The sequence below is a fragment of the Conger conger genome, chromosome 13 (assembly GCF_963514075.1).
Source record: "Conger conger chromosome 13, fConCon1.1, whole genome shotgun sequence".
Taxonomy (NCBI): domain Eukaryota; kingdom Metazoa; phylum Chordata; class Actinopteri; order Anguilliformes; family Congridae; genus Conger; species Conger conger.
In genome coordinates, this window is record NC_083772.1 from 24,682,247 (window position 1) to 24,707,858 (window position 25,612).

The 25,612-nt window shown below is 40.7% G+C and overlaps 2 protein-coding genes across 2 annotated transcripts; both read left to right on the forward strand.

Annotated features, from left to right (window-relative positions):
* Positions 1-1,336: 1,336 nt before the first annotated feature.
* ctsc (cathepsin C) lies at positions 1,337-11,479 on the forward strand. Its single transcript, XM_061217441.1, has 8 exons — positions 1,337-1,881; positions 1,989-2,175; positions 2,449-2,594; positions 2,979-3,142; positions 3,370-3,525; positions 4,900-5,018; positions 7,593-7,724; positions 10,272-11,479. The coding sequence occupies exons 2-8, from the start codon at positions 2,016-2,018 to the stop codon at positions 10,769-10,771; spliced, it is 1,377 nt and encodes a 458-aa protein (XP_061073425.1). The 5' UTR covers positions 1,337-1,881; positions 1,989-2,015; the 3' UTR covers positions 10,772-11,479.
* Positions 11,480-12,507: 1,028 nt separating this feature from the next.
* Positions 12,508-24,774, forward strand: rab38a (RAB38a, member RAS oncogene family). Its single transcript, XM_061217443.1, has 3 exons — positions 12,508-12,728; positions 15,848-16,128; positions 22,179-24,774. Exons 1-3 carry the CDS (start codon positions 12,530-12,532, stop codon positions 22,329-22,331), a joined length of 633 nt encoding a protein of 210 aa, XP_061073427.1. The 5' UTR covers positions 12,508-12,529; the 3' UTR covers positions 22,332-24,774.
* Positions 24,775-25,612: the final 838 nt, after the last annotated feature.

The window sequence follows — 25,612 nt, forward strand, 5'->3', positions numbered from 1 at the left end:
ATTAACTACTTCCTGTTGTAGTTGTAGACCTGCAAGCTGTGATCCATGAAGATATTTCTACTATAGAGGACAAAAGTAAATGGCCGGGTGGACATATACCACATACTGTAGGCTTCTTTTGTAGTTGTGCCATTGTTTTTTACAGAATGCTTCCTGTCTGGTCTCCCAGCAAAATCCAGTGGGCCTTGACAGCAAGACCCAGCTCGGTTACAGCCAAGCAGGGCCCGGTAGGGCTCTGTCGAGCAAAATGGTAATAATGAGTGCAACAGTGGTAATGCGTGAATGAACTGCAATAATGAGAGAGTGAACCGTGGCCTTGACACAGCTGTACGTCTTTGGCACAGGCTCGTGAACAGGGACTCCGCTTCTCTGTGAACAGCATCTTTGGGAGTGAGCTGTAAAACATCTTATTTATTTGCGGAATTAACTGTAGAAAGATTAACAGTGCTTATAGGCCTCTGAACGATCCTGAGAAAATTCAAGTGTGCCCTATTGTCATCTCTCCTTACATATGATTTACTGCTACAATTCCTTGCCTTCTCTACCGACTTCTCGGGATGTCACTGCAAATAAACTATTTTGTAACTGTAACACACAGTCACACATACTTATTTGTTACAGAATGTGTTACAAAAAGACGTTGCAGCTTTTTTTTCAGATTAATGCTGCCAAAATGCCACACATGCAGAAGTTCAGAACACTAATGAAGAGCATGAAAACAACGTGACTAATTCCTCATTACTCTCCTTCAGTGGATTGATTATAGTCTGTTGGGGGGTGATGAGTCATGCTCTTTGCATAGCCTCAGTAATTGCAGTCTTTGTCCAAAGACTCTTCTACAAAAATCCAATTTTACCTCCAGGCTACAGAACGGTGGTCTATAAGTGTGTGTCTCTACGTCTATGCATCAACAAAGGAGTGCTGTCATTTTGAGCAAATATACCACTGAACTTTTATTGTACCATGCCCTACTAATAGAGTAAACATTTTACTCTTTTTTACTTGTATTGCATTCCTTTATTTGCTTAATTTTCGACTATTGGTTTTAATTGACTTTCCACCGCTTGTGTTTAACTACTTGAAACAACTAAATAAGTACCATAAAAACTACAAGGCATTCAAACGTGGTTACATGGCCTTATTGGCAAATCACCACCGTCGTATGTGAGTATGCTCAATGATTTGACCTAATAAACAGTCAATGTGCATTGTTTTCCGGTTAGAAGAACCACCACTAACAACTACCGCTATTAGGTGGGCCCCCCACCCTAGCATTTGTTTTAAGTAGCCTATGACGGAGTATGATGATGTTCGTGTGAAGGAGTGACTCACTCAGCCCTTTATAGCCCAATGGTTGCTGTGAATCCTATGCGTTAGCAGATGACTCACATTTAGATACAGCAATGTGGCAAAACAATGCAAAGGAGAACGGAGCATAAGCTACTGGGATGCTTCTTTCTCAGAAATACGCATATTCATTTTTAAACGAATAGAGCATAAATTACACCTGGACAACGACGACTAACGAAGCTACGACATACAAACTCAAGTTACGTAGGCTACAAGTTATATAAAAACACAGAACTTATTTTAAAGAAAAAAAGAAATTCACCAGTTTAGCTAAAACGGCTCTAAAATAAAATTCGTAAACAGCAATAAACGATATGATGTAACTGGAATGTACCATATGGATTATATTAAACAAACTGCTTAATCGTGAAATCCCTGCAGTTTCGTCTTCCTCGTTTCAGACTAACGTTAATCACGTGGGAAGACTGCTGAAAGTCATATGACAAAGGGGAAACTTTATCGCTGTTGCCGAGTGTATTAGGACGGTAAGACCACTGAAGTGAAGACCGTTATTAAGTTGCTTCTGTGATTGTAAGTACTGGGTAACTTTTTATTAAACTCAGATTATCAGGCTTTGTGTATACATTTTGCAGTCCAAATATTGTTTGCTAATCGAGATTTTCGTATTTTTTATCGAGGCTGTACGGAGTTGCTGTCTGTTGATAATGAAGGGGAAATTGGCGTTGTGGTGCATATTTATATTTGGTGTGCAACGCACACTTTGCGATACCCCAGCTAACTGCACATATGAGGATTTGGTGGGAACCTGGATGTTCCAGGTTTCCGAAGGAGGGCATGGACGGGATTTAAACTGTACAACGATGGGTACGTACAATCGTTTTGTGTTTAGCCTATATTGACTGCTTCCTGCTATCGTGGACATTTGAAGTCGCCGGTGTTGGTCATAGGCGCGAAATCTACCTACGTTATCAAATTTTAAGCATGCACATGCATGTGATTACTAACTATACCATAACGGAAGCCCAGGTCTGTCTCTCTTTTGCATTTGCCTAAACTGAAGTATGCAGTGTATTCGAATATACGTAAAAGTCGAACAATTGACACATTAGAGTAATCCTCTGCGTGTGTTTCCCACAGGACCTTCTGTGAAAACGGTAACAGTTCATCTTCAGAAGCTGTCCGTGGCCAATGACGACCTGGGGAACACTGGGTTTTTCACTCTTATCTACAACCAGGGCTTCGAAGTGGTTTTGTCCGACTACAAGTGGTTTGGTTTTTTCAAGGTTGGTGGAAGTTTGGTCCTTGCTTTCAGATTTGTTTCAGACATTTTAATCGTGTGTCTTCCTGTGACATTCCCCTAGTCTCACCAAAGGTTTGAGCGCTGCAGGTTTAGAAGTTGAACTTCTAAGCGGGAGGGAGGAAGTTCAACGTTTGAATGTTGGGTTACAACAGGAACTTGAAAAATGTGCTAGCAATTAGTTACTTTTTAATGTTCTCACATTATCCATTTCATGGTTTATATTTAAGCTGGTCGATGCTCAAGATTCAAATGTGTGTTGTCTCCTTGTGTGTTCAGACATCGACTTGTGTCATAATTCTAGTGCCCAAAATTTCTTATGTGCTCTCCAAAAAGTGTAAATTCACTGCCAGTTTTCTGTCCAACATAGTACACGCAGCAAGGTTCAGAGGTGACCAGCTACTGTGACCAGACTTTACCTGGGTGGGTCCATGATGTTCTGGGAAACAACTGGGCCTGTTTCGTGGGGAAAAAGGTTACGGCGGTTCCCCGGAGAACTTCCCCCAGCAATCATCCAGATTTCAAACAAAGCTTGTGAGTTTTGTTCTCTTCTGTTCCTTATCTGTACCAGTTATAACCCACCAATTCTTTAGTTATGGCACTTTTAACGGTTTCAAGCTGTCACAAATTGTCCATTGTGATTGAGTTTAAATATATTTAGCAACTTCGTTGGCCCCCATTTCATACAGCCTTTCAAAAGTTTTTTTCAGAACTATGTGAATTACTTTTTAATGTGTTTTTTCACCCATCTGAAACAATAGGCTCTTTCAGCGTCCCTACAAACAAAACCATGACTTTGTACGTGCAATCAACACTGTTCAGACGTCCTGGACAGCCAAAGCCTACAGTGAACATGAAAGCTTCACCATCGAGGAGCTCATTCGAAGAGCTGGAGGAAGGGACTCCAAAATCCCAAGGTGAATAAGCTCATTTTGATTTAAATAAATTGCGTCAGCCTAGATGCATGCATGTATATGTACAGTATATACCTGTATATTCAGTACTATGCGAAAGTCTTGGGCACATGTTTAAAAAAAAAAAAACCAACCCTTCGCCTTTAAAACTTCATCAGTTCTCTTGTGTATATTGTCCTGTACTTTTATAAGAAAACCAGCTCGAAAGTTGAGCCAAACATTGGAGAACCTGCCACAGTTCTTCTGCAGACATTGGTTGGCTTGCTTGCTTGTGCCTCTCCAGGTAGTCATAGACAACCACAATCAAGTTATCATCAGAAAATATTGATTTGATTCAATTTTTAACTCTTCTACCAAATTACTAAAATGTAATGTAAAATGTATAGTATGTTTATTTAGAACCTTTCATTGAATTATTTTTGAAAGAATCTTATCTATACAGAATGTTGTACCGGTGCCTAAGACTTTTGCACAATACTGTATGTGTTTGTATTAGTGCTGTAGTCAAGTCCCTTATCTACAACTACAACTACAAGTGCAAGTCAAGTCTCTAGTGTCCAGTTCCTAAATCCATGGCTGGATTCAGTTCCAAACTGTATGCTTTCCTCCTGTCTTTCCCTTCCTGTGCTTCAAGGCAGGAATCCCCAAAATGGCATGATAAATTAAGGAGGCCACGCCAAGTGGGGTTCCGTTCCGAATTACGAAAGGGGAGGGAGCGATTCTGTCCCCTTGCTTCCTTTTTTTCCTCCCTCCTGCTAAGGGTATAAAATGCAAGCCTCCAGCAGAAAGGGAAATCCCATAATGCAATGTTCCATGCTCAAAGAAGAGGGGATCAAATCAGTGCGCTTTCAGGAGATATTGTTTTAGGAGTTTTGGGAATATTTCACGAGCGCATGTTTAAGAACTGAGAATTTAACTTAGTCAGGAAATGCCTCCTTCGAGGGAAGACTGTGAGGGAAGAGAATGTGTTCAAACCCAGCCCATGTCACGTTACCTCAATTTCAAGTCCGCTTCATTTCCCATTATGCTATTGTTCCATTTGTTCCATTCCTTTTGCTACCCCTAAAATTGGAGGGACTGTGTATAAAAAGGGCTGTAATTCCAACAGGGATCACCTAATATGGATGTTAATACCCAATCCCAAATCCAAGTACAGTGCCAGAACAAAGAACTGTCCCAATACATTTGCATTTAACTGTATATATAATAAAACTGGTGACATTCCTTTTTTCCTTGTGTTTTGTGCATTTCTGCATTACCTTGTTTTTTAAAATTCTGACCAACCTTTTGAAGTGATTGTCAAATTAAGTGTAAGAATGCTTTGAAAATTGTGAGAGGCTAGTTATTGTCTGGTGCTTTTTCATTTGTCGACCCCAGACGCCCAAAGCCTGCCCCTGTAACGGCTGAAGCGGCCAGGCTGGCTTCAGGATTGCCTGAACACTGGGACTGGAGAAAAGTTGACGGTGTCAACTACCTCAGCCCTGTCCGCAACCAAGGTACATCTGCATCTTCCTGAATGGTTACCTTATGTTTGATTGGTTGAATAGTGTGGCTTACAATAATACGTTGTAATATATATAAAATATATATAAAAATAATGTCATGTCACGGTTTAAGTTTAATAATTAATATAGTCCTAGATTGTATAGCTTCTTGGTCTATTGTCAACTGTAATTTTCCCAATCTGGAATTCTAGCAGTTCAAGCTTGTTAGGGCTGTATTTCTCCTGCTAATGATTCTCGGAAACAAACCTTTGGCCTGATTCACAAAACGTGCGTTCAAACAATTTCATCGTAAAATGGGTTTCCACAAATATTTCAGCATTCATTTTTCTGTTTCTTTTGATCAAAAGGATTGCCTGCTTTTTGATTTCTTGGCTTAATATACCTTGGTGGGGTAAACCCTTAGAGATTGTGCAGATATGTTTGTGGAGAGCGACAAATGGCCTGTTTGCACAAAACCCTGAAGTCAACATTACTTTTATTGAATTCCTCGAGCAATTCCTTAGGCTAATCACTTGAATAGGCAGGTGCATCAAATGTACAGAATTCATCATCTGATACACCTGGGATTCACACAGAAACGAAGGCCTGCTCATCTTTCACGGATCCCACCTTGGTTTTCCGAGGAACGTTTCTTAGGAACAAAACTAAGAAGAATTTAAGAAAAGTCTTGTGAATGAGGACCCCCTTGTTGTCCGCCTTCAGAGGCTTAAAACCCTTTGAAATTGAACAGTCTTTGTTAATAAAGGTCACTGTGATATTCTATCTGACGGGGAAAATATTTATCACCAGCTTTCATTTTGGGAAGAACACCCAGGTTTTACAGCTGATTTGAGTTGTTCGCTATTAAATTGGCTATTTACAGTACGTTTCTTACACAGCCATCACCCTTCCATGTCATTTAATCCTTCAGCAGCAATGTCTTCACCAAGATACAGCTGTCACTGTGAAAAGGTCTTAACTTTTACATGATTGAAGGTTTTGTCCTGTACAGTGGTAACATTTTCAGTCCTGCCATTTTAACTTGTTGTTTCACAAGCTGGCAGATGAGCAAAGTGTCACTACCTCATCCCCAGATGCAGGATGGAAGAAAATGTTAGGAGGCAAGGGAAAAGCACATATTTATAGAGAATGTTTTATGGAGGAAGAAAAATCCCACCTTTTCTGAAACAATATTCTGCGTTCATAGTGCAGTAACTCGCTTGTACCTTTAGTCTAATCAACTACGTTGCTCTGGATAAGAGCGTCTGCCAAATGCCATTACTGTAATGTAATGCAAATGAGATTGAGTTTAAATTTTGGTTCATACCCCAGTGCAATTACTGAATCCCACCAGTAGAGGGGGCTGAAACTTCTTGCGGGTTAAGGGCGAATGTGGTTCCTTTGGTGAGCACTTGGCAATCACTTATGTAGATTCACTATGGTATTGTCGGGGGGGAGGGGAGGGAGGGAGTCTGCAAATTATGCACCACTCTGCCCTATTTCTGTGTCTCAGCCAAGTTTTATATTGTGTACTGTGTAGGAAATGGCTGACCCCCTTCACATTAGCTTGGGGACAGTGTGACATGGGGTGTGAACCATGTGTTTGAATGGCAGCCTCTGAAAACCAGCTTTGATCCTCAACACTCGACTGTTTTGGCACCTTACCCTCACACACGCATCTGTGCACATTCCTTTTTCGGGCATCTTATAATCACCCTCCCCCCGTTGCAAGGACCCTGTCCCAACTCTGTTGTTGGTGAATAAGGCTCTGGCTTGACCATGCCATGTTTAAGCTGCCTTTGCTAATGGTGAGCAGTTGTACTGCATTGCTTGGGAACTCTTGAGTTATGATTGCCACTCATGAGGAACCTGGAGCCAATATGAAGCTGTTGCAGAAAGAGTAAAAATGTTCATTTTTACTGAAACAGCCTTAAATGCTGCCTTTGTCTCCAAACAGCCACTTGCTTGTGGTTGTGGCTTCTGACTCATAAGGGTTGGGTTATTGTGACATTTCCATTGTAAACATTAACCTGTTGTTTTTGAAGGTCTGTTTTGCAAAGTGACTCTTGTTGCTTCTGGCTTTAACAGGTGGATGTTTTTAAAGAGACATTTCAGTGCATAAAGCTTAACCTTCTGTATTGACTGATTATAAGGCAGCAAACTTGTATATTTTTCAGTATTGCTGACCTGAATTAGCTAAGGTTTCAGCATGAACAAATCCACTGTGATTGACTCCAACCTCACACCTCACACAGGGAAACCAGTCCCTCCTCAATCCCAGCTGAGCACACATCATAAGCACAGCTGATTAGGTTCTGTGAAAGATTGTTAGTGAATGAGCAGTGCTGGCTTGTATCATTCACTGAAACAAAAGGAAATGTTCCATCAACAGAGATTTAAAGTAATGGTGTACAATCCTAACATAGTGATGTGTGAACTACCCCATTATGATGTGTGAACCCTTCCATTATCTCAAGTTAAAGTGCAGTTACAGTACATTGTATGACATCCTCTTTTGAACGCTGGAATTGTTGGTCATGGGTGTTTAACTTATTTAGTCACTTCTTTCTTCTCTTCTGTCTTCAGCTTCCTGTGGGAGTTGCTACTCCTTTGCCACTATGGGAATGCTGGAAGCTCGAGTCCGCATTCGGACCAACAACACCCAGATGCCGGTCTTCAGCCCTCAGCAGGTGGTGTCGTGCTCCGAGTACTCCCAAGGTACCCGTGCGCTCATGCGCCTCGCTCATGACCAGTGGTGAGGTGAAATGTCTGTGGTGGCCTCCTAGGCTTTCACTGTTGCAAATGCTGGCCGCGTAATTAAATCCGTTAATAAACATGTCAGACCGATCTCAGCCGTGGGTTTCTCGGTGCCGTAGGTACCAACGGGGTCCTCCCCAAGCAGAATCTGTAGTGTCAGAGGTTGCCGTGTATTCTGTGTTTACAGAGCAGATTTCCATTGCCTGTTACAGTATGCCTGACACTTCAGGGATAATTATTGGTTGGTCCATTAGTCTGAAAGCACCCCCCCAACACATTCATATAATTACATCCCTTGACATCCATTAAGGGCCTTGAATGGTAAGTGGTAATGAACCTGCAAACCTGCGCTCACTTGTACCTCAGTTTGGGGTTAATCGCTTCATCTTCCTATCCACTCCATGCTGCAGGTACTTTTGTTTAATTTATGAACTCTGTAATTGGGGTTCCTCTGCAGAATCCAGTGAGACTTGGAGAAAGCTGTCATTTCTTTACTGTACTGGAGTGGTGACAGATGGCTTTGCTAGCATTTCTCAGTTGTGGAGCTCCTGCTGCAAGTAATCCCTGTTCTGTCAGTGGTTTCTTTTCTGTCTGGTGGAGGAGTAATCGATTGTGAATGGAGCTGCCAAGAATGCTGGGAATCTTGAGTTCCAGAGTCTGACATTTCTTGGTGATGGTCCAAGATTCTGGTTTCAAATTCTTGACTGGCTAAGTCATTATACTTCACTTACTCTACCATTCAAAAGTTTGCCTTTTTGCCAAAGTCTGCTTTTTTTTCCTTCTTTTTTTCCTTCTACATTTTGTTTTTGCCATGTAATAATTACAGAACTTTTTATATGTAGTCCCCCATTTCATTGTTTGAGACGAATTAACAATGTCAAATAAGAGTCATGTTTTGTATTTGGTTGCATATTCTTATGCCTGCCACGACTTCCTGATATATGTGACCTATCAACATCATCAGAGTCTGAATGTTGTCCTATGAGCAACACTGAAACTCTTTGCATTTGAATGGATCTCAATGGTAATTGGGTGATGGGACTAGATTCAGGTATAAAATACAGTATGGAACACATTTGTTGCCTAATGGCTTTTAGTCATCAAGGGTACAAATGAGCCTCAAACCACCATGCTGCTGCCAGATATGCAGTAGATGCTACAATAACACATGGTTTAACTCAATGGAAAAAACTATTTCTGCATATTTAACTCCATAGGGTGTCATGGGCATTTTTCTAAAGCTTCCAGAGAGTAGATGGAGCATGAGGACATAGTGGAGCCAGACCTAGTGTCGTTCAACCCAATGAACAGTGTGCACAATGTTTACTATTACACATTTGAACTGAAGTAACTCTATAAGATACGTGAATGTGGAAGTGGAGCCTCTGAGTCACTGTTTGTATTTGCTTTGCTGTGGAAATGGAGGAGCTCTGGCCATGACATTGCATGATGCAGCAGTTTATAGAAACCAGCCCCTGGCATCCATTTTACACCTTGACAGAGAAATATTGTTTGTAGTAAATTTCTCAGTAAAAAGTCTTGGAAATGCATTATTACTGTAAAATGACTGTGCCATGTCAGATATTTCATTGGATGGATGTTCATAATCTTGATCAGTGAGATATAGGTCTTAGCATTATTTAATTGCAAGTTTACTAATGAGCATTTTCCAGTGACGCCTTCCACTATGGTTTTGCCATACTTTGGCATGGTTACAATCCAGTGCAGCACTGAATTTGCTAGCAACCATTGTGTTATTTGTTGTAAACCTTGAACAGAAATACAATAATTCCATCTGCAATTCTCATTGCACCTGCAGCTGTATATTGTTATAATGGGACAATTCAAGTTAAATGCAGGTTTCATTAGTTGTGTCCTCTCGTGTTGAATGTACTGGCAGGAATAACACTAAGTATTGAGGTAGTCACCCTGATCCTTCTGTTATCCCTAAAAACTACCATCTCTTGATTTGGGAAATGGAAATGTAGAATTCTGTACAATGCACAAAGGCTTCCTAAAACACACACTGTGGTACAATAGTATATAGTATGGATTATGAGGTATACTAGATGACTCGTATCTATTATTCCATTATTTACAGTATCCCCCCAATTTATATTTGCTTTACATTACTTATTTTATGGATGGTGATCCAATGTATTCCTTAAATTAGCATATGGGAGAGTAATCGTATATCAATTGTAGAGATTCTAGAGCAGGGATTGGCAACCCTGGTCCTGGAGAGCCGCAGGGTGTGCTGGCTTTCGTCTCCACGTTAAAATAAGCAACCGATTCAGACCCAGGAAACCAGGTGAGGTGAGTTAACTGTGTAATCAATGCCTTTCATTGATCAATTAATGCCAAGTAACAACGAAAGCCAGCACACCCTGCGGCTCTCCAGGACCAGAGCTGCCGACCCCTGTTCTAAAGGAACGTGTCATTCTCTGCGGATCTGTTGAGGCTGTGTGGACAGGATTGGCGCTAACAGAACTTCCCTTGCCCTGACAGGTTGTGATGGCGGATTCCCGTACCTCATCGGGAAGTACGTCCAGGACTTCGGCATCGTTGAGGAGAGCTGCTACCCCTACATCGGGGCCGACTCCCCGTGCAGCGTGCGGTCGGACTGCCTGCGCTACTACACCTCGGAGTACCACTACGTGGGCGGCTTCTACGGGGCGTGCAACGAGGCGGCCATGATGGCCGAGCTGGTGAGGGACGGGCCCATGGGCGTGGCCTTCGAAGTGTACCCGGACTTCATGCACTACACCGAGGGCATCTACCACCACACGGGTCTCACCGACGAGTTCAACCCCTTCGAGCTGACCAATCACGCCGTGCTGCTGGTGGGCTACGGGCAGTGCCACAAGACGGGGCAAAAGTACTGGATCGTGAAGAACAGCTGGGGCACCGGCTGGGGGGAGCAGGGCTTCTTCCGCATCCGCAGGGGCTCTGACGAGTGCAGTATCGAGAGCATCGCCGTGGCGGCCATGCCCATCCCAAAACTGTAGGCTCTCTGTCCTACGTGTGTTTCAATCAATGCTGTGCCAGTGCTGTTAAAGAAATCATTGCTTCGAGGTTTTTAAAGCCAATTTTAAAATGGCACGGAATTTTTAAGTGGATAGAATTATTCTGCTGAGGTCTTTTTAATTGTTCTTTTTTTTCTTTTTCCGCTTGACATTTGAATCCGGACATGCCATAAACTGTACCAAATTACAAGAGAGAGTTTGTATGTAAAGGGTTTTTAATTGGTGACTTGTATTTTGCAGTGTAGCACAACCATTTCAGGGAGCTCACTGCCCAACAGAGTCTTTCATGCCACAAAGTCTTTTTTCGCACCTCATCTGGAAAGTATGGAAAGTATGCACTAAATTGTTAATTATGGTTTACTTGAACTTGTTTCATTTAGTCCTAATCTCAGGTTTGACAAATCAAGCACCTTTCTCCCCCACTTTTAAATCTCAGTGGGATGTTAAATGAGCCTGCCATATCTGAGGGACTTGTGATGATTTTCTGCTTCATGGATGTGTAAAGGGAATGTATTTGTTCATGCTGGTACCTGGCTGTATAGGGCATATAAGCCTGTATTCAGTTTAACTTTTTTTACTTTCACACCTATTTAGCAAGATTTTAGCATGTTGGTGTAGGACGTCAAAGACAAATTTGCACTTTTCTTTCAATTTTATGTTTGAGAAATAAAGTTGATTTTAATATGGTAACCTGTTTCTGTGACGTATTGCTTTGATAGCTATTTTGGTTCATATCTATGATTGCACATCAGTGCTGTGTTTTTATAGGGTTTTATATATGAACAAGACCCAGACTGCACCGAATGGTGCCCACCTCAGACACTGCAGTGGAAACTGAAGTAAACCATTTTGCAATTGCTATGAAGAGAGTTTGGAAATGTGATACACATAGGCTGCCCTCATACCAGGCTTGGGTCGGTGCAAATTAGTTGCATTCAGATTATGAAATGCAGTTAGAGGTATTATACACATATTTTCTCAGTGGAACGTGTCAGCCTTATTCTACCATGTCAGCCACATCCAGTGGCCCTGGTGGGGAGAGATGACGATTCCAAGGGCCCTGTCAAACATTGGAACATGCTGAAATTCACATTAATAATTATATTTACAATGTACTAATTGCACTAACCGTTTCTTTTTCACCTGTGGTGGGGCCAATTGTGAGATCTTTACATGGGGCACAAAATCCGCTACGCCTGACCGCATGTTTTTGGATTCAATTCTGTGAATGGGTATTTTTCGGTGGGGGGTTTGTGGATTGTATCGGTGGCCGATTACAGCCATATTGACGCTAATCCAATAAAGTGGATTGTGAAAAGGCATATTATTTGGACAGGTTTCCTCGACTTTGAGCAAAACCATTTTTTCCCCCTGTATTATACACACGATACACTTGGTTATGAAGAGCATCCTATGGGATTTTCGCATAGCCTGTTTCATCGCCTTTAAATTCTCGTTATGATACATTATGACGGCGAACACATCTGAAAGCATTTGAACAATTTGAAAACATTTTATACGGTGATGTATCAGATTATAAGACACATTTCGAAACGTAAACTCCGTAGGCTACAACTTTCTGGCTTCTAATACTCGCAGTTGAGTCACAAGTTTGAACAGTGCTCTGCCATTCTCTTGACCCGAATGTTCGGGGCGTTCCTTCTTGATTTTAAAGAGCTACACTTCCTATCCACGCCACTCCATCAATAAGGATTACACGGGGCATGATCAACATCCGCAATGCAGAACAACCAAAAAGAACATCTCTACAAAATCCTAGTAATCGGTGACTTGGGAGTGGGTAAAACGAGCATCATCAAACGTTATGTTCACCAAAACTTCTCTCCGAATTACAGAGCGACTATCGGAGTGGATTTCGCTTTGAAAGTTTTGAATTGGGATACAGAAACTATCCGGCTTCAGTTGTGGGACATAGCAGGTAAGACGAAGCCAGAACTCACTGTGATCTTCATTTCATTTTGACAGGTGATGGGTTTCCCTTTGCCTGTCTCTTTATGGAATACGGTGGCTTGTTCTTTTGTCATCGATAGTTCACCGATGTGGCTACATTGCTATGAATAGCCTACCTTAGAAAGTGCATATTTGCCTTGTTGTCCTCTGTAATAACTTAACGTTCACTAGATATTTGTGCATGAGCGTCGATGTCATTATTTTTGTTTTTCGCATAGCCTGCAGTATCATTTCGCGGTCACTATGAATGTAGCTTCATAAAACACTGTTACGCAAGCGTAAGGACAGGTAAGCGTCGCATCTACGAAATGACAGATTAGCCGATTGTAACAATGCATCATTCAACTCCATACTCTTAACTTTTGAGATTCATTTGAAGAACGCTTTTTAAAGATTTCTTCAGTAAATCTTCAGTTATCTCTCCGCGCCCAAAAGCCAAAAATAGGAAATGTCCTGTGCGAGCAAATTATAAAATAGCATTTTAATGATTATTGAACTGACCTTGTTATGAGCGGGAGGAGTACGAACAGAAAATACAGTATGTATGCCTCATTACTACTTTCATATCAAATGAGTTTGTGACAAATGTAAATGTGGCATTTAGACCTCATTTGGATTGTGTCATTTTTACTAAATGTCATTCTTTTGAGTTGCCTTCGTCTGTCGAATGAGACTCACTTTTTAAAAGTAGGGGGGTAGATGTTATCGAATTTTTTTTTACTGAGTACATAGTGAATGAGTGTCATGTCACTTGGAGAGCAATATAAGGAGTGCATCGTTAAAACGCAGACAGAATGTCATTTTAAATAGTCTCACGTGAGAAATTACGCCAGCTCCCAGCAGCTGCAGCGCTGGCTAATCTACCACTCCAGGCCCGGCTCCCCACCCTGTGCAGCGGTATGTATAAGTCATGTGTTTCTGCCTCATGTGAGCGAGATTTCAAGCCAATAACAGAATAGTCTTTGTAAATAAAACAAAAGTTTGTCTTTGAACAAGTGAATGTGCCTGACTAAAAAAAAAACAGAAAAAAAAACAAAACAACAACAAAAAACCCCCCCAAAACACTGATAGCCTACTTGCCTGCATTTTACATTTACGGGATGCTTAAAGGCTTGGAATTTTACAGCAGGATTTGAACACCTATCTCTTGGTCAAAGGTTGTGGATTTTAACCACTGCTCAACACTACAGCCCCCTGGTTGGTTGGTACAACATGACTGACTTAAGATGCCTTTCCTCTTCATACTTTGTTATAGGGCATTTGGGTAATGTAGTCTAGTGAAGCTAGAATGGGATTGTTGACCACAATGTTTTAGGTTTGAAACCTATTCAGATTTAGCACAGAGCTTAGACTGTCCTTGAGTGATGCACATAACCTAATTAAATTGGTGAATTTTTTGTTTCTGTTCTGTTGTAAATTATTGGACATGTTCTTTCATACAGGGTAACAGATAATATTATTTACTTGCTAGCTGTCTTTAACTTTAAGAAAGTTGTAGAATGTTTTTCAACATAATGTTATGCATCTACACAAAGTTCAGGCTCCCAGCAGATGTTCATGAATATGTGTGGCCAGTCACTGTTGTGCATCTTGAGTAACCTGTTGCATGTGTTAATATTGTGTTATACACTCAGTGAGCACTTTACTAGGTATTTATTAGACTTATTAAGTCTTCTGCTGCTCTAGCCTATCCACTTAGAGGTTTGATGCGTTGTGTGTTCAGCGATGCTTTTCTGCATACCACTGCTATAATGTGTGCTTATTTGCATTACTGTCGCCTTTCTGTCAGCTTTGACCAGTCTGGCCATTCTCCTTGGACCTCTCTCATTCACTGCTCACTGGATGTTTTTTGCTTTTCACTCTCCGCAAACTCTGTGCTTGAAAATCCCAAACAGCTCAACCTCTTGACTATGTCTTTCCCCATGCTGATGGTTGAAGTGAACATTAACTGAAGCTCCTGACCCGTATCTGCATGGTTGCATTGCACTGCTGCCACATGATTGGCTGATTAGATAATTGCATGAATACGTAGGTGTACAGGTGTTCCTAATAAAGTGCTCAGTGAGTGTATAATGCCCCACTCCTAAAACCATGGGTACTATGCAGGTGTCTCAATAGCTATCTTAAATGCTCATATCCAGTTGAGCATGCTGTGTGGTTAACTCATGTGTGAACATTACCCTATGTGGTTGCCTACTGTATTTACAGCAAAACCTGCCCACTCAGAGCACTGTAATCAGAATCATGTATTATTGCTTTTTGTAATAATATTTTTTGGCCTGTGTTCTATGATCAGAAAGGAGACATGGAGGGAAATGTATTGCACTTGGACATTCCACACATGCTTATCCTCCCATGTAACATGACATTCCTTTCACACTCGCAAATCTTACTCCTTAGCTTAATCAGCTTGATATGACTGTCAGGGAGTGAAATCAGACATCAGTCACACAAAATGCCATAATACATCATGGGGCTAGTGATATGCATTTTGTTGTTTCTTGATGACTAAAACCATTCAGTTGAAGTGTATGTGTATGTGTCTGTGTATGTAGTGAAATATAATGTTGGGCATTTTAAGTGGGGAAAATAAGATAATAAGACACTTCATTTACACTTCATTGTAATAGTATTTATTTTGGGGGCTCTTTTCCTGTTTTCTTCTAGCCATGTTTCTCAGCACAAACTGTATATGGTGAGCACAGATCATGCAATACATTAGAAGTCGGACTCTAAAGATTATGAGCCAGCGCATGACTCTCCTGTGCTCATCTAATAATCCGCTATGGGATCATGGGATCTATGGAATGTAGAGGTTGTCCACCTAGGCCTAAAGCAGGGATACCCAAACCTGGTCTTATAAGTCTATACTAAGATTCCCCAGCCATAACCGTGTAGTTACTGTTACCTTTGATACAGTACTTGTTTAGGATGAAGCAAAGCAATTTATTTGGTCCATGCATGACTGTAATGCTGGGTTTATGCAGACTATCCTAATATTAAGAAGAGCAACAGATAACAGAAACCACTGTTTTCCAGATAACTGAAATGTGTGTATTTTTGTTGTTGATTTTTCTCTTGGTGAAGGTCAGGAGCGATTTGGGAACATGACCCGGGTCTATTACAGGGAGGCTATGGGTGCCTTCATCGTCTTTGATGTGACCAGGCCATCCACATTTGAAGCGGTCACAAAATGGAAGGAAGACTTGGACTCCAAATTGACTCTTTCAAATGGCAAGAACATCGCTGCAGTGCTGTTGGCCAACAAATGTGACCAGGGCAGGGATGTGTTGACGAACAACGGCATCAAAATGGACCAGTTTTGCAAGGAGAATGGATTTGTGGGCTGGTTCGAGACCTCTGCCAAGGTAATCCTCAATTTATCCTCTCTCCTGCCTTCACATGGACTCTGACCAACAGTCACAGAACACACAGGAAGGTCCATGCACTTATATGACAATTATCTTTGGTTTTATCTGTTATTGCATAACAAACAATTTCCATCACCCTTGCGCTTAGAGAAATATGTTACTTTAATTTGGAGTTGCATCCCAGTCACAGCTGATATGAAAGGCAATTTGGGCAAATGAAAATGGACCCTAATGTGTGATGCATGCAGATGACTTATACTTAGAGGTTCCACTATTCAAAACTGCTTCAGGGTAGTTTTACAACAGACACTACTCTGTAAGAAAAATATACTTTGAAAAAATGCTGCAGCAGGCCCCATGAGAGACAAGGAAGGGACTATTGATTACAGCAGGTTTGGGTTTGGAGCCAAGGTGGGTTTGCAGCCAAGAAAGGACAGTGCTTATTTAACATTGGTCTCAGCACCTGACCTGGATTCTCATACTGGCTGTGTATTTGTTGTGAATCTGCCAAAATACTTAATGTGTGCTTTCAATTTTAATACTCAGTATTAAACATGATAGTATTTGAGCAACATGTAACAATTGTATGTGTTGCTGGAGAGATGGTAGTTTGTAGAGACAACCAGTTTTTCTCTGAAATGTACTTAACGCAATTTACTCCATCACATATTAGCACACTTTTTTTTCTCCTATATGTTTTTCATCGTATTTCAGCACTCTTAACTAGGCTGGTTTTCCTCAATCTGTTAGATAGTTTAATTTTCACCTCAATCACTTTTAAAAGGCCCTAAAGTTTTGATTTGAAACGTGTGTATCTTCTTAGAAAAATTTGAAAAATGAATGTACCTATTTGTAGATGTTTTCTTTTCAAATCATGTAAACCAAAACTAATGTTTGCATAATGTTCATTTCAGTAGTATTTCAGTATGTACTTTAATTTCATTATGAATCTGTGGAAAGTACATATATTTTGGTTTTGCCAGGTGCTTCTGGTTTTACATTTGCATAATCAATTGCGCACATTATTCAAGTTTCTCTCTTGTCTCAATTTGGAAAAACCAATGGCTTCCATAGGCACATCAGTTCAATATCCACCATCGACTTGGAAGAACACAGACCAGTATCCTCACTCCAAACACAAGATGTCCGCCATGGCTTCTTTACAAGCACAGCCGTAGTTCACTTCATATGAAATCCTATCAATTCTTCCCTGGATGAAACTAGGGCCATGATATATACAATCCTGCTGTGCTGCTGGCCACAGTCATAAATTGAGATTATAATCTGGATTTGATATCAGATCATGGAGGCCATCCATTCACTGGAAGAATCATTTTAGCGTGACCATCATCTGTCCAGTGTAATGAAAAATATTTTACACTGTTTCCCTTTTCTCATTAGTTACAGCAATAATTATTTGGATCTTGGGGGAAGATCATGATTTCTTACAAGAATATTATGCATAATGTTCAGTGAATTAATCAAGCACTTCTGTCACCTTACATATCGGTAAGACAGTGAAGAATTATGCATGTATTAGCATTTAATTTCCTACTCACTCATGATTACAGTGGTTTCAGATCTTTAGACAGAATGTAATATTAGACAAAGGGAACCCAAGTAAAACACGAGACATATTTTTAAATGACTATTTAATTTACCTAATGAAAAAAGTAATCATACGCCCAAATCACCCCTGTGAAAATTATACTTAACTGGTTGTACCACCTTTAGCCTAACTAAACGCTATTTATAATTTCATATCAGTCCTTCACATCAAGGAATTTTAATTCAGACAAATTGGTAGGTTTTTGGGCATTAACAGTTAAGACAAAAAACAGGCTAAAAATGCATTTTGCAATGCCTACGTGTAAATAAGGGATTCCCAAGTTAATATTCTAAGGAAGACCGTGAAAACACCTTTGGCTCCAATATAGAGGGCATTTTCATTGATGTGGCCCCATTTTATATCACTGATCTAAATACATTCTCAAAATATTTTATTATCATTCAGTACGCTTATAAATAAGGAGCAAGCCTGCTATTGAATAATAAATAGCATGTGAAATTGTGGAATGTGTTTCACTTGTTGATGGGGGTTGGGTATTTGACAAAAACTTCAATCAATGGACCTTAATCGATATATTAGTATACAAGATGTTATTATTGTGATTATTTTGTACAATCAGGTCGACCTGTTGCTGTCTGAGGACAGCACAAGGAGTGGGAGAGGTAGGGGAAGGGTAACAGGTGGGGGAAGTGTAAGCACTTTGTTTTCAGGATAAAAAGTGTTATATATTGTTTTACACTTCACAAGACCCATAATATAATTTAGTTTCCATGTGTCCCTTAGGAGTCTCCAGATGCCCTTTTTGGATAACAGCCTGGACATAGCTTAGACAGAACAATGCAGAATGCTCATTTTTGGTGATATTGTCATCAGTGTTGCGGTTGTGGCTCCAAGTGTGCCAGGCACCGCCACAATAACCTGTATGCCTTGTTTCAATGAGAAAAAAATCTTCCACTTCCAGTGTGTTTGGGCTTCTGTAACTTTGTTTTAGTAATACTCTTGGAAAACAAACAAAGGGTTACCTTTCTGAAGACACCAGGATTATGCCTGTAAAGGGTTTAAGAAGAGTAACCATTTTATTTTGGGTATGTAATCTTCAAGCTTGAGTTAAGCGAAGGGATGATACTTAAGGGGTTAATGGTCAACTACATACTATTACCTTCATCACAAGTATGTAATCTCTTTATCCCTGGTGTATTGCTCCTTTGGCCATTTTGGGTACCAAAGATATTGTGTGCAGCATGTACATCAACTGTGGAAAGTCTGTAGTTTTGGATTACAAAAAGAAGTCATTCTCATGTCCTGGCCTATATTTTATTGAGAGTATTAAAAAGCATGCGCATTCATCTATTCATTCATTATTATACAGTACATAATACTCATACTGCTCTGTATATTCAGAAAAGAAAGTGGAGCACTACAGGATATCAGATAAAAAATTTAAGTGGAAGTGCATGGTTTTACTATCTATGTCAACAAGAAATTCAAGGCACTCTTCTGTATAAACGCCTTTATTAATCTTTATTATCCTTTTAGGACATAACAATTTGGGGCTTCCAAGTGATTTATCTGATTCCAAAATCCTTCATATTCCCAAGCAATTTGTGAATGTCCCTCTTTAAAAAAAATTTGCTTCTGATTTTTTGCCAATTGTACCCTGCTTATTTCAATGGGAGATGTTAGTTGAGGAAACAGTGCTGTGACCCCGTACCTCGGCAGCCGGAAAGAGTCCGACACACCTCTTCAACCTGCATCGTCTTGAGCCGCGGGCTCCTCCCTGCCGAGTCCCTCCTCCCTCCCTCAGAGCGGAGGCCAAATTATACCCTACGAAACTCGGCCCTCTGAACCCCAGTCCTCTGTGTGCAACGGCATTGAACTTATACCTGCGTCAAGGTACGACACCTTAGCCATGCACCACCACGGCACTTGTTTCCAACTGTTGAGAATAATTTCCAACTGTTGAGTTGGCAAAGGCACTTGCCTGAAGTATGAAGGCACAGGTCTGTAGTACTTTGTGGCCTGTACTGTGGAAAGCTGGCTTGCAGGCAAATGCAAATGCAGTGTTTCTTGCATGGGCATGGGTTTCAGAGGTGGCTCAAATGGAACAATTGGCAATACCCCTGAGGAAAAGCAAGGAAAAATTATCAGATCAAAATTGCTACTTGTTTCCTTGTGCTGTGTGTAAACTATAAAAAGAGATGGAAGCAGGTTTTGATGTGATGGAGGTGTACTGTAGTCTAGAGCCTCCTTTTAGACTCTTAAGAGAGAAAATGAAAGGCACAGAGGGGAAGTTACAGTATGTGCTACACCAGCAGACAGCTGAGTGAAGCTCTTAGCAGGTAATCTCTGACTTGTTCAGTTCATGAAAATGGATTTTCAGAGATGTGTGGAATTTCACAGATGAGTTTAAGATGGGCTTTGCGGTCACTTAACAGGCAGGTCAGATAGGGATCACTGGGGTGAGGCTATATAATGATGACCTTGTTCATAAATAGGATTCCTCAGATATCCGTATCTCCTCCTCCTTGCCCTATAGAAGCATCCATGCTACATATAATACAGGCTACATAAATATCTCACACAATATATATATATAGTACACAATCTGTCCGTTCACAGGTTCCAAAACACTCATGTCTCTCACCATTTGCCATTTTAGCCAGCTTCATTCCAGCTTTCATTGTTATACCTCTGAGGCAAGAGGGGTTGGAACAGTCTGCTTTGTCTGAGTAGAATTCAGGGACATTTTCTTTGCCTATATCCATTTATATAGAGTCTTAGTGGTCTTCTGCTGCTGCAGCTCATCCACTTCAAGGTTCAATGTGTTGTGTGTTCAGAGATACTCTTCTGCATACTATCGTTGTAATGTGTTGTTATTTGAGTTACTGTCACCTTCATGTCAGCTTGAACCAGTCTGGCTATACTCCTCTGGCCTTTCTCAATAAGAAGGCATTTTTGCCCACAGAACTGCTGCTCGCTGGATGTTTATTTGTTTTTTTCTCACCATTCTTTGTAAACTCTAGGGACTCTAGGGTTTTGCATGAAAATGCCAGGAGATCAGCAGTTTCTGAGATACGCAAACGACCCCGTCTGGCACCAACAATCATTCCACAGTCAAAGTCACGTCTTTCCAATGTTTGGTCTGAACAACAACCTCTTGGCCACGACTGCATGCTTTTATGTATTGAGTTGCTGTTGGTGATTGGCTAGTTTGATATTTGCATTAACAAGCTGGTATACAGGTCTACCTAATAAAATTGTTGCTGAGTGTAAATATATATAGTGATGACATCATGCTGTATTTTTACCTTATTTGCACATATTAAAATTCTTTATTATTATACTTTTCTGGTTGTAATTACTGTACTGTATGATATAACTTAATTTATTTATGAAGGCTAGGAAGCTGTATTAAGGGCAATGTGCTATTCAGGGCAAGGACCACAGATACTCAGCAATTTTATTTATTTAATTTTATAGCTCATCTGAGCTTTTTTTCTTTACTCATGATTCTGTTTTTTTTTTCACCCATTGATATGCCTCCTGCTCTCACATGGTATGTAAAGGTCCTGAGACTGAATACGAAGCTAAAATAAGCTGCCTTCATAATCTCAGAGAAGATTTTGAAAGACATGATTGCAAGCGGAAATCTGCACAAGTCTTTCTACTGTTTCCTGTACGCGCCTCTGATAAGAGCCTCATGCATATTCCGGCTGTGATTAATTCCGCTACTCACTCACGGCCAGAAAAGTTGCCGGGGAGGCACTGCTGGCCAAATTCACAAAGAATCTCATTAAAGTGGAGCCTCACCATTCATCATTAATGAGGCGACAGCACCACAGAGCACTGTTAACCCCCAACACTGAAGACAGAAATTCTTTTAGACATGTAGTGAATATTGATTGCCCTTTGTAGAGACAGATGCAAAAGAGGCCTTCCACGAGTGATGTCATGTCACCAAAAAAAAGGTCACGCCTTTTAAATACAGAATTAGCTAAGTGGGAACAATCGATATAAATGCGCTGCATTTTTACACACAGTTTTGACATGTATTGTTTTTACGTGCTTCCAAAAGAGCACTCCAACAAATGTCTGGTTTCTTAGCAACCGGGATCTACCATCTGTGTAGTGCTGTTGCTGCTGGTGCGATGGAGGATCTCCTGGGGTGCGGTCGCCCACCGACACGGAGCGGTGTGTTAGTGGGCCTGTGGGCAGGGACTATGTGTTCTCACCTGCTAGGTCAGTTCTGCCTGCAGGATGGGTGGGCTTGTCATCACACACTGCCCTTCCAGTGCTCCATCAGAGGGCTGTGTTTGTGAGCCCACTGCCAAGGGGCATGTCATTCTGATGGACTCCCTGCCATCAGCTGTCTCTAGAACCAAACATTTTAGATGATCAAAGAGTGGCCTTTGTCACTTTTATTCAACCGTCCTTTTTTCTCCCCCCCACCTCCCCACCTTGACACCCGGCCCTACAGGAGAACATCAACATTGACGAAGCAGCCAATTGCTTAGTGAAGAATGTTATCGCCAACGAGAACGACCTCCTCCAGTCGGAAGTACCCGACACGATTTCACCGGAGCTGAGCTCGACAAGAAACGGCACCTGCTCCGCCTGCTTCAAATCATAGAGCTCTCCGGAAAAGCCACGGCAAAGGGGGAAGGATGTGTGCTGTGAGACCGGTGCCTCAGAACAGGGCATGAGCTACACCCACGACTGTCCCATACCCTCAGGCTACAGTCAGCGGTCAATAAGCAAAATCGAATGACAAAACACGCAACTACATGTGTGTGCATGTGTGTGTATATTTATCCTCCTGAGACCCCTGAAGGAGGACTCTCAAGAACCATATAATCTGCGGTGGTGAAATCTACTTGACAAGGGACATTCAATAGCAATAATAATATATAAAAATAAAATAAGTAACATGGACACAGACATTACTTTATCCGTCACCTTTTCCCACATCACTATCGTTGTTAAAATTACCACCATAATGTTCCCAAACAGGGAACTTAGAGGATAACAATATAACAATTCCAACTTATCCAGGCTTAGACGAGATGTTCAATTTCATTTTTGTGCATTTACTTGCTCAATTTCTATACATGTGCAGGGAAAAAAAAGTCTGGGTAAATCGGAGAAAAGGTCCCAGAATTTGGGTGCTTTCCTTTAAACTATGTTTCTCTCATTTCCATTTCATAAATAGTCCATGATCAAATAGAAATGGGCAATTCACCTTTATATGACAAATTTTAAAAAAAAGGTTAACATTTTTTAGTTATTCATGTTTTTACATTAAACGTTGCATCTGTAACACACACACACACACACACACGCACAAAGATAACAGTTTACGGCTTTGTTGCCTTCTCCTCTGATATGGTTTCATGTTTATATGACTTGACTCTATGGTATGACACTACTGAACAGTTACCTATAATGTATGAATGTGAAAAATGTAAATTGTAAATTTGCGAGTGTAATTATATATTATCATGTGATGTGATGTAAGCACATATGGTATAGGACACTAAAGAAGAGGTTAAAGACTGTTTCTCATCTGTATAATGAAAATGAAGAGTCTCTGTGGCTACTTTTATCAATTTCCTGCTGCTCAAGAATGCCAAATACTAAACCTAAAAAACAAAACAATTGTTAAATATTTTGTACAAGATGAAGCACCACAGAAGAAAAAATTTTAGAAGGCAAAGGTTGAATAATTAGGTGTCCTTGCTCACTAACAACTGACAGTTTGCTAGTGTCTCTAATTTATTCTTGTACTTATTTTTGCTGTCTAAGGTCAGCGTCATGTGACATGCCAGTTTATGGCTTGTCGCTTTGTTATGCAGCTTCCTGATGTCTCCGTATCCATGGATACTGACTAATGAGTAAGCAGGTGTCTACTGAGCGAGTGTATATTCTCCTCTGGGAGTTGTCAACATTCTCTCGTTCTGAGGTGAATTGTGTGGAAAAATCACTTGGGGGTAATGCCTTGAGCGCAGATCAAACATACACAATATTCCTTCAACAGCACCAATCTGGAGATGGTAACGGATTGTGCTTGTGTTTTCCCCACTCACCTCCACCAAGCACCAGCCATACTTCATGCCATCCTGAGGGCCTCTGCAAGTATGTATTAGAATGTGTCATACCCATTAATATTTGATATTCTGTATTGAACTGACCAGATATGTTCTGTACTTCCCACAGTATTGAATAAATTAAAGATTCATTTTCTGACAAGTTTACAAGATATAATCAGTGAGGTACCCTTAGTGGTGTATTGTTAACGGCCAAATTATACAGAGTAAGAAAGCGTGATGGCCTAAAATAATTACTAGTGGTGCCCTTTGAAATGGGAGCTTTGCCACATGGTTAATGATGCAAGTTGCGTTGTTGCCTGCAGCTCACAGTACAGAGGTATTTGTCTGTGAGAGGAACAGCAGGTCCAGCTCTGACAGAACCCGGCTTAGGAAGCTGTGATTCTAGCTGAGATCTCCAGCCTGCTGACCCAGAATGGGAATCACTTCTGCATCTCTCCCAGCACACTGCTTCTCCAAATTGTCGATGACTCATGCAGCTACAAGTCTTTCAAGTGTCTCAGTCCACTTCCTTGTACGAAAGCCTTTTAGTGACCAAATCCAATTGCGTCAAAAAGATTTTACGCTGCATGCATGCTTATGGTTGAGGTCAGTGAATCTTTGGTGTGATATTGTACACAACTACATTTATTTTTTAAGACGTATTTAACCCTCCTGTGACAATATGCAATTTGAATTGTATTCTTTATTATTTTTGACTGGTGATGTTATGGTTATATATGGTGATATGGTTGTTACACTAGATTCCACATGGCTACAATGTAGTCTTAATGTGCACATGTGCAGTTGTGTGGAGTTTAGATCACTATAATATAAAGCTTTTTAAATTTATCCAAGAAATGTTTTGCATAATTTTCATGGTATTTGTTGTGAACATGAATTAATAATATTAATGTACATAAATATATTTAGCCAATATGTAAAAAAAACTTTAGAGAGGGGGCACAATAAACACAATCTTGCTAATTATTTAACTGTTATTGCTCTTTGTTTTTCTCAGAGTAGAGTTATTTCACCTCATTTCATTTTGTTTCTGTGCCTAGAGAATATTTTGCAGCTTTTAAAGACTCAAGTTGCTGAATCCCTCTCCTTCACACCAGCAGATGAGTCAAAGTACTTTCTTTACTTGTTTGGTTGCCAGAATTTCCACTAAGACATCAGCATGCTGTATGTATCAGAATCCATGATACATTACCATATGTCACCTTTATTTATTCCTGCAGAAGATACCCTTGTCCTGTATGGTTTATATATCCATACTAACTGTGCCTAAAGGCAGTCAGTTAGGCTTTCCAATGAGGCCTTTTTAGTCTAGTAGTTCTGTTCAGTTAACCGACCCCATTCAATTAGCTTGCACGTGACTGGGAACCTCTCAGAAGAATTAAGATTTGTTTCTGTGTAGAGCCCAGTACTGTACTTGGTGATGGAGCTCTTCATTGTCTGACTGTATCATACTGTATGATGCATTTTAAGATGGTGGCAGATAGAGCTGAGAGAGTATAAAGAATAATGTGTCTTGGCCTCTTCCAGCACAGGACTCTTGCATTCATTAGAGTTTACTCTGAAATGAAAGAAAAAGGGCAGACAGTCACCTTTATTTGAGGGTATTTACATCTATATTGGGTGGTCCATGTAGGATCACATGTGTTTCAGTTTAGTCAGGTGTTTTCAATCACTTACGAGAGCTTTCAGTATCTAGTTTTGATTCTAGGCTTATGAAATCATGTCAGCTTGGCAGACTTAAAGTTAGACAACCCAGCAGGATAGCAAGTGGGTACAGGCCGGATCTGCACTGAAGTCTGTAGCA

What these genes read in the sequence shown, in the direction of transcription:
- ctsc (XM_061217441.1), top strand. Translation starts at nt 2,016, where the DNA reads ATGAAGGGGAAATTGGCGTTGTGGTGCATATTTATATTTGGTGTGCAA. An exon ending in AGGGACTCCAAAATCCCAAG is followed by an intron (nt 3,526 to 4,899) that starts GTGAATAAGCTC and finishes TGTCGACCCCAG; the next exon opens with ACGCCCAAAGCCTGCCCCTG. An exon ending in GTGCTCCGAGTACTCCCAAG is followed by an intron (nt 7,725 to 10,271) that starts GTACCCGTGCGC and finishes TTGCCCTGACAG; the next exon opens with GTTGTGATGGCGGATTCCCG.
- rab38a (XM_061217443.1), top strand. Translation starts at nt 12,530, where the DNA reads ATGCAGAACAACCAAAAAGAACATCTCTACAAAATCCTAGTAATCGGT. An exon ending in TCAGTTGTGGGACATAGCAG is followed by an intron (nt 12,729 to 15,847) that starts GTAAGACGAAGC and finishes CTCTTGGTGAAG; the next exon opens with GTCAGGAGCGATTTGGGAAC. An exon ending in GGTTCGAGACCTCTGCCAAG is followed by an intron (nt 16,129 to 22,178) that starts GTAATCCTCAAT and finishes CCGGCCCTACAG; the next exon opens with GAGAACATCAACATTGACGA.